General features: G+C 43.0%; 1 protein-coding gene across 1 annotated transcript in view; it reads left to right on the top strand.

The window, feature by feature from the left end:
- Positions 1 to 1832, top strand: part of fng (Fringe glycosyltransferase) — a 36798-nt gene extending 34966 nt beyond the window's left edge. Inside the window, exons 7-9 of the mRNA XM_080283156.1 lie at positions 178 to 272; positions 859 to 941; positions 1762 to 1832. Of these exons, the coding sequence (XP_080139282.1) occupies positions 178 to 272; positions 859 to 941; positions 1762 to 1816 (233 nt within the window). The 3' untranslated portion in view covers positions 1817 to 1832. The remainder of the gene's footprint in view (positions 1 to 177; positions 273 to 858; positions 942 to 1761) is intronic.
- The last annotated feature ends 7118 nt before the right edge of the window (positions 1833 to 8950 follow it).

Here is an 8950-nt window from a genome sequence, read left to right as displayed (position 1 = left end):
ATCATCACCAACACCACCACTACCACCATCACCACCACTACCATCACCACCACCACAACCACCACAACTATCACCCCCACCCTCACCACTACCACCATCACCACGATCAACACCATCTCCCTAAGCCTCGTGGTGTTGATAGGCGTGTCTTTAGCCCTTCTTCTCTTCCCCCGACAGAGCACCTGCTGAAGAAGTCGCTGACGGTGGTCGACGAGTTCCATTCCCACCTTGAGCCCATGAGATTTATCAACACAGACACACTCGCTAGACAGGTGAGGCTCGGGGGAGTTAGAAGGTGTTAGGGAGGCGATAGAAGGTGTTAGGAGGGTGTTATGGGTGTTAGAAGGTGTTAAGAGGGTGTTAGAAGGTGTTAGGAGGGTGGCAGAAGGTGTTAGGAGGATGTTAGAAGGTGTTTCGAGGGTGTTAGAAAGGTGTTTGAAGGTTGTTAGAAGGTGTTAGGAGGGTGTTAGAAGGTGTTAGGAGGGTTTAGCAGGGTGTTACAAGGTGTCAGGAGGGTGTTAGAAGGTGTTGGGAGGGTGTTAGGTGTTAAGGGTGTTAGAAGGCGTTAGGAGGGTGTTAGGAGTTTGTTAGATGGTGTTAGAGTGTGATTAAGGGTGTTAGAAGTGATAGAAGTGTGATGGAGAGGTGTTAGGGTGTTTGAAGCCTTTTTTTACCTGATGGAAATAGGCCACTCCCCTAACTCAAATACTAGCTATGCGTCTCCTTGGTTACTAGTCAAAATAACCCTCCAGCCTGACATCACCTGGCCATTAATCGAGCTGGCAGGGGTTAGGGATTTTTGCCAGGTCAAATAAATGCACTATACACATTAACTTTCCCCCCCACTGTCTCTTTCAGGTCAGCTTCAGTTATTCACAGTATGGCAGTGAGATGAATGTACTGCCTATTGATGGTCTGGATACGCGGCTCGACCCAACCAGGTTAGTATGGCACACACACACACACACACACACACACACACACACACACACACACACATCTCACCCTCATCTTCTCTTGTTATTACTGTTATTGCCACACACACACACACACATACACACACACACACACATACACACACCGCTCGCTGGTGCAGTGGTAACGTTCTCGCTTGCCAACTGGTGGACGGGAGTTCGCGCCTCGCTCAGGTTGCGAAAAGTTTCACTGACGAAGTGGGTGGTTACTGTCCCCCTGGAGCAAGGGGACGTGTGTGTGTGTGTGTGTGTGTGTGTGTGTGTGTGTGTGAATGTCACAGCCTTGCCCTTAGATCGGACTATATGAGCTCTCAGCTCCCTTCCCTCCCTTCCGGGAGGGTAAAAGCTGACGATCACGACCATCAAGTGATCCTGACCGACCCGGTGAATTACACACACACACACTACATCTCACCCTCATCTTCTCTTGTTATTACTATTATTGCTACACACACACACACACACACACACACACACACACACACACACACACACACACACACACACTATATCTCACCCTCATCTTCTCTTATTATTGTTATTGCTACACTGCTACTGTTGTTTACATTACAGTGCTACATTACTGCTATTTCTGCTAATGTACAGCTACTAGTAATATCGCTACTGGTATTGTTATTTATATTACGATACTACTACTACAACTTGCTACTATTAATGCTACTACTATGAAAGCGATAACTACTACTATTTCCATTATAACCACCACCAATACCACTACTACTACTGCTACTACTACTATTACTACTACTATCATTCTCTCCCTCAGGCTGCTGTCTCTCCACTGCCAGCTGTTTCCTCACGTTAGCTACTGCTCCACTTAGCGGATCATAGGTGGAGAGGTGGAGAGAAAAATGGAGAGGCTGGAGAGAAAGAGAGGAGATAAGGAAGAGCTGGAGAGGAGGGAAGAGGAGAAGAGTTGGGGAGAGAGAAGAGATGAGGAAAAATGAAGATGCTGGAGAAAATGAGAGGAGGTAAGGAAGGGCTGGAGAGAAGTGGCAGAAGAGCTGAAGAGAGAAGAGGAGATGGACAGCAAGAGAGGGAAAGGTGTGAGGGATTGAGAGGAAGAGAGGGAAAAGGACAGTGGAAGAGCGAGTGAAAAACTGAAAGACGAAAGTGAAAAACAGAAGAGACGAACATTTTAGGAAGGAATGAAGCGAAGTGAGTGAAAAACTAGTCTCAGATCCAAGAAAAAGAGTTCAAGTGATAAAAACATTGACAGGAAATTTTGAGTGAGGAAAAAGGATTAGAGAAACAGAATAAAGGTGACGGAAACTTGAAAAGGAAGGGAAAAGGGAAAGAACATGAAGACTGATGGAAGACACGAAGAGAGAGAATGATGGGAAAGTGACAAAGACATGAAGAGCAAACGAAAAGAAAATTAAGACAAAATGGACGAATAAGGTGAATAGGAAGAGAACACGAAAAATAAAATAAAATAAAACGAAAGATTAAAAAAACTGAAAGTGAGAGAGAGAGAAAAAAACATGAGAGAAAATGAAGAAGGGATGAAAGAAAAGGTAAACAAACAGAATGAAATTGAAAGGAAGGTGTAGAGATTGTGCTGTGATAAGGAGTAGTGTTTGTGTTATTAGATTTCGTAACGCCTACACTTGAGCGATTCATTTTCATTTCTCATCCCCTTGAATGGTGTTGATGCAAACCATGTCGATTTTAAAAGGATGGAAAAAAGATGCAACAGAAAATTTTAGGTGTACAGTACTGTGCAAAATAAATCGCTAAGGAAGAGGTGCTAACAAGCCTCACATTCTGGCTAACTAGGGATATAACCGTAACACTTCTGCCTCAGCGATTTATTTTCCTGATACACCTTCTGTCACTGAAAAAAAAGAAAACAAAAACAAAAAATATTAAAAGTAAGGAGTAATAGACAGAATGAGTCGCCTAGGAAGAGGTGTTACGGGAATAAGGCTCAATGTTAAAGCCTAGTGCTCAAACCCAACGCTGCCCCTGCTACATCGCGGTCCGCTGCTCGGGAGGGAAGGGGGGGGGAGAGGCAGTCCGCATCAAAGACATCAATTTTAGGCCGTATGCTTGGATAAAAATGTGTGGATTTCTGTTTAGCGAACGAAATGGAATGAAAATATTTGCTAATCAGAAAAAAATAGCCTTTTATACACGCGTTTTCATATATTAGTGTTCAGTTCCACAGTATTCGTTCAATTCCGCCCTTCCTAACATTTTTCGAACCGACTGAGCATACGGCTAATTTACACTATTTATTTGGGGGGCTGATCCAGTGGTCCTGCAAGGGGGGGAGGCGTGCAAAAATGTTCTTCAGGTTATGTTCTCATGTTATTCTGAGGGACAGGGGGGTAAAAACTGCACCTCTTCTTTTAGGAGTATTGGTAAAATGTGTGTATGTTATTTTGGGGATGTGCAAAAGTGTTATGAAGTTGTGTTCTTGTGTTATTACTGACAGTGAGTTATGTGTTCAGTAATAACTTTTAAATGAGAAGTAACTGCGCATTTTTAGTGTTATTAAAGGTGTTCACTGCCAGTTATAAATGAAAGTGTTATTACAAATCTGTGTTCATCCTAAATTCTAACTATAAAAGGAGAACACTTAGTTATAAATTAAAGTGTTATAAAAAAAATCTACGTCCATCTCAAATTCTATCTTAAAAAGGGAATTATAGAAGCCGGAAAAAGGGAAAGGAAATTCAATCTTAGAATTTACACACCATATTTAAAGGATATCAGTGGTCTGTATTAGATTTATATTTTCTCAGCCATTGTGTTCATTATTTTATTAAGAAATTGAGTTATTATTTTCACAGTAACTTCTGATTTAAATGGAAATGTGTGTATGGGATTTTTTTATTCAGTGTAGTTACTCATATCTCCCTACCTTACCCCCTATCCCCTATCCACACCCCACCCCACCCTACCCTCTCCTCACAAACTCCACCTCAATCCACCCTACCCCACCCTCACACCCCCCCATCTCCACACACCCTACCCCCACCCTCACAAACCCCCATCTCCACACACCCTACCCCGCCCTCACACCCCCCATCTCCACTCACCCTACCCCACCCTCACAAACCCCCATCTCCACTCACCCTACCCCCACCCTCACACACCCCACCTCCACCGCACCACTCCATCCCCACCCCACCCTCACAACTACAACCCCACTCCTCATCCACCCCACCACCCCCACTCCCATAAAAACCCAACCTCCCCCACCCCCCACCCTCACTTTCACCTCACCCCCACCCACCTCCCCGCCCAACCCCTCCTAATTGCTTCCTGGATCAGCCCCTCTGTATAACTTGCTCACTATATTATTATGCACAAATAGCTTAGGTGTGTGTGTGTGTGTGTGTGTGTGTACAGTAACCTATATTTATCATGCCACTGTTGTCATCACTTACACGCACATTCTAAACTGGTACACACACACACACACACACACACAGGCAATAATCATTACACACACACACACACACACACACACACACACACACACACACACACACACACACACACACACACACACACACACACACACACAGAGGCAATAATCAGTACACATACACACACACACACACTCACAGTAGCCATACGTACACATGCAAGACCAGCGTGCACATATCACAAGTGCATACACACACATGAACGTTTACATAGGCAGCCTTCGTGTCTTCCAGTACATACATACATACATATATACATACACAAATACACACAGGCAGGGATTATGTCTTCCAGTTCAAACATACATACATACATGCATACATAAACATACACACACATACATACATAATCATACATACATACATACACACACATTAATAAGGTTGATTCTCCGTGTAAAAGACAAAGCAATATGGGCTTCCTGCACTATCTGTCTATCTATCTATCTATCTACTAGGGCGTTTCCATGTGTTTATCAGTCTATCTATTCTATCTATCTATCTGCTTATATATCTATCGATGTATATATGGCTCTGCATCTATCTAGGTATATCGACGTATGGTTATCTATCTATCTATCTATCTATCTATCTATCTATCTATCTACGGACCAGTATGCTAGTCAAACCACTTCCCATTTTCTATATATAGGATAAATATAGTCAGAATCTATAATAAAGATATATATATGTACATTAGAGGGACTCCTACATATATATTTACTTCCTGTGATACTCGTGCCTTATGTTAGACAATTTTGGGAGATTTTAAAAGAAGTTATGGATTTTGAAAAAGTTGAAAAAAAAGGTATATGGATTTTTGACCTCTCCTATGACCCCCTCTCAGCTAAAAAAAAAAAAATAATAATAATAATAATAATAATCCCAGCTCTGAGGGTTATAATTTTCAATATATTTTTTTTTTGTTTAGATTTGCTGGATTTTATTTTCTTCAGTTTTATATTATTATTATTATTATTATTATTATTATTATTATTTTCTTATTCGTAGCTTAAGTCTGTGGGATTTTTTTTTCATTCTTACATCATCATTATTATTATTATTATTATTATTATTATTATTATTATTATTATTATTATCTCATTCTTTTAACTCCATTGCTTTATTATTTTCAGTTTTTTATTTTCGACTTTTCTTATTATCTATACCTTTTTTGTCATTTTTTTTTTACATACACTTTTTTAGGCTCATTTTTACTCTTTTTTGACCATTGTTTTTTTGTTATTGATTTTCGAGCAATTATTTTGTTACCATAATTCTGTTGAGGAGATTATTACTGCATGAGGACATAATCTGGCTATTATTATTATTATTATTATTATTATTATTATTATTATTGCTATTATTTGTATCATTGTTATTCCTACTGTATTATTAGCCTTGTAATATATGTAAATAAAGACTTTGAAATAATGGGTGTGTGTATTTTTTTGCTCTCCTTGTTAGTCTTGTTCCAGGAGTAAACTTTCACTCTCTCACTTGACCCCTTCATGTGGCCGAATTTTTGAGGGGTTAATAAGCCCCGTAGCACCTGTCTCTAAGCAATTTATTTATTACATCTATTTTTCTATGTGTTAATTATTCTTTAATATTAACACTAGCTCTTGCCTGCGAAAATCTGCATGACCAACTTCCGCGTCTCTGTCACAAAACATTTTAAAAATATCATTATCTTTGTTACTATACTGTAACTGAGCCCACAATGACCATTTCTGACCAAGAAGTCGATAAAATTATATTCGTGTGTTGAGATTTCGGACAATATCGCGCCTTCGAGTCGCGCGCGATTACCTAAATATTTGTTTGGTATTTTTCTGACACTCCTTGGACTTACCCCGATGCAATACAAAGAGAATTTTGTTCATATCTACCGTTCTCTTGAAAGAAACACACATACACACACACACACACACACACACACACACACACACACACACACACACACACCTTGACTTCATTTAGATGGGAAAAGAGGTGTGGACGATGATGATGATGACGACTGCATAAAGAGCGTCTCTCTCTCTCTCTCTCTCTCTCTCTCTCTCCGCTCTTAGTGCCTGGTATCTGGAGTGACGGAAACCAGACATTTCACTGATGGATCATAATGGACAGAGAGAGAGAGAGGGAGTGTGTGTGTGTGTGTGTGTGTGTGTGTGTGTGTGTGTGTGTGTGTGTGTGTGTGTGTGTGTGTGTGTGTGTGTGTGTGTGTGCACCATTAACTTCCAGGAATTGGACCGTTTGAACAAAAAACCGGAGATAAGACTAACTCATCTCTCTCTCTCTCTCTCTCTCTCTCAACTCTGCTACACCTCTCTCCTCACCTTCCCCTTCTTCACCCTCCCTCCCTCCCTCCCCATCTCCTCCCCTCCCTCGTTCTTTCCCCCTCCCTTCTCTTCCCCTCGCTCCCTCCCCATCCTTCTCTCCTCTCTTTCTTCCTTATCTTTCTCTTTTCTTCTGACGTCACCAACACTTCCTCTCCATTTGCTTCATTCTCTCTCTCTCTCTCTCTCTCTCTCTCTCTCTCTCTCTCCTCTTCCGTCTTCCTTTCTTCTCTCCTTCATTCTTTCACCCTTCCTCATCCCTCCTTCTCTTCCTTCACCTTCTCTCTCCTTCCCTCCTCCTCTTACCTTCCCCCCCTCCTCTCTCTCTCTCTCTCTTTCTCTCCCTCCTTTTCTCCTTTCATTCCATCTCTTTTGTTTCTTCCTTCATTCTTTCCTCCGCACCTCTCTCTCTCCTTCATTCTCTCTTCTCTTTCTCTCCTCTTTCCTTCCCAGACTTCCCTCTCCTCTCTTTCCTTCTCTCTCCTCCCTCTTTCTCTCTCTCCTTCCATCTCTTCCACTCTCACTTTCTTCCATCTTCTCTCCTTCCTCCTCTCTCTTCCCTCATTCTCTCTCTTCCCTCCTTCTCTCTCCTCTTTCCTCCTCGCTCATCCTTCTCTCTCCTCTTTCCTTCTCTCTCTCTCTCTCTCTCTCTCTCTCTCTTCTTTCCTCTTTCTTCCTCTTTTCCTTCCTCTTCTCTCCTCTTCTCTCCTTCTCTCTCCTCTTTCCTCCTCTCTTTTCCTTCCTTCTCTCCTCTTTCCTCCTCTCCCTTCCTTCTCTCTCCTCCTTCCTTCTCTCCTTCCTCCTCTATCTTCCCTCCTTCTCTCTCTTTTTTCCTCTCTCTTCCTTCTTTCCTCTTTCTTCCTCTTCTCTCCTCTTCCCTCCTCTCTCTTCCTTCCATCTCTCTCTTTCATCCTCTCTCCTCCTCCTCTTTCCTTTTTCTTCCTCTCTCTTCCCTCCTCCTCTCTCTTCCTTCCATCTCTCTCTTTCACCCTCTCTCCTCCTTCTCTCTCCTTTTTCTTCCTCTCTCTTCCCTCCTCCTCTCTCTTCCCTCCTTCTCTCCCTCCCTCCACTCTCTCTCACTAAGGACGGGGCCATGTGGAGAGAATCAGGTTGTTTGAAATTTAACCCCAGTACATAAGTGGCCCTCTCCTCCCCCTCCTTTCCTCCCTCCCTCCCTCCCTCTCTCTCCTCTCCCTCCCTCCCTCTCTCTTCCATCCTCTTTCTCCCTCCACATGGCCTTCCCTCCATCAATCATCTTCTCTCCCTTATTTTTTTATATTTTCTTCTCCCTCTCTCCCCTTCTTCCCCTCCTCTCCCCCCTTTACCCTTCCCTCTCCTCCCTCCCCCCTCCTCTCTCTCTCCCATCCCTCTTCTCCCTCCACGTGGCTCTCCTTTCCATCATCTTCCCCCTCTCTCTCTCTCTCTCTCTCTCTCTCTCTCTCTCAACACTGTATTTAACCCTTCCAGTTGAATTTTTCTTTCTGGAGATGAAGAAAATTGTCTGAAAATAAAGAATAAAGAAAAAAAAATGATACAAGATAGTGTGAGTTGGGGGGAGGGCAGCGCAATGGCAGGGGACAGGGCAACAAGGAGGCGATTTGCTTGTGGCCACCCTTTACGGGATTAAGGCTCCTGGCTACAGATAGATAGATAAGCGATGTATAACTTCTTCGCTTTCAATATCTATCTTTTATTTCCTTCCACTTCTAATTTCACGATAGATTAGCCGGAGGGGGTGGTGGGTGGAGAGAGAGCCTTGTGTTTCCCACCCCTCCGTACCACTAGGTCTGTGTATCTATGTAACAGGGGGGGTGGGGAGAGTGCATTCTGTTTCTCTATCCTGTCTGTAATTATTGTCTGTACGTCTGTGTAACTCTCGATAAATTATACCTGAAGATTTATTGAGAGAGAGAGAGAGAGAGAGAGAGAGAGAGAGAGAGAGAGAGAGAGAGATCGCCCTAGGGTTGAACAATATCCTAAGGTAAATATTAGGTTAGGTAGGTCAAGATTCCCTCCCCTTCCCTCCCCTTCCCTTCCCTTCCCTTCCCTTCCCTTCCCTTCCCTTCCCTTCCCCTCCCTTCCCTTCCCTTCCCTTCCTTTCCTTTCCCTTCCCTTCCCTTCCCTTCCCTCCCTTACCCTTCCCTTCCCTTCCCTTCTCTTCCCTTCCCTTCCC

Source organism: Coenobita brevimanus, chromosome 12, assembly GCF_032717465.1.
Source record: "Coenobita brevimanus isolate Jiangsu-jjx chromosome 12, ASM3271746v2, whole genome shotgun sequence".
Classification (NCBI taxonomy): Eukaryota; Metazoa; Arthropoda; class Malacostraca; order Decapoda; family Coenobitidae; genus Coenobita; species Coenobita brevimanus.
This window is presented reverse-complemented; position numbering and strand designations above follow the sequence as displayed.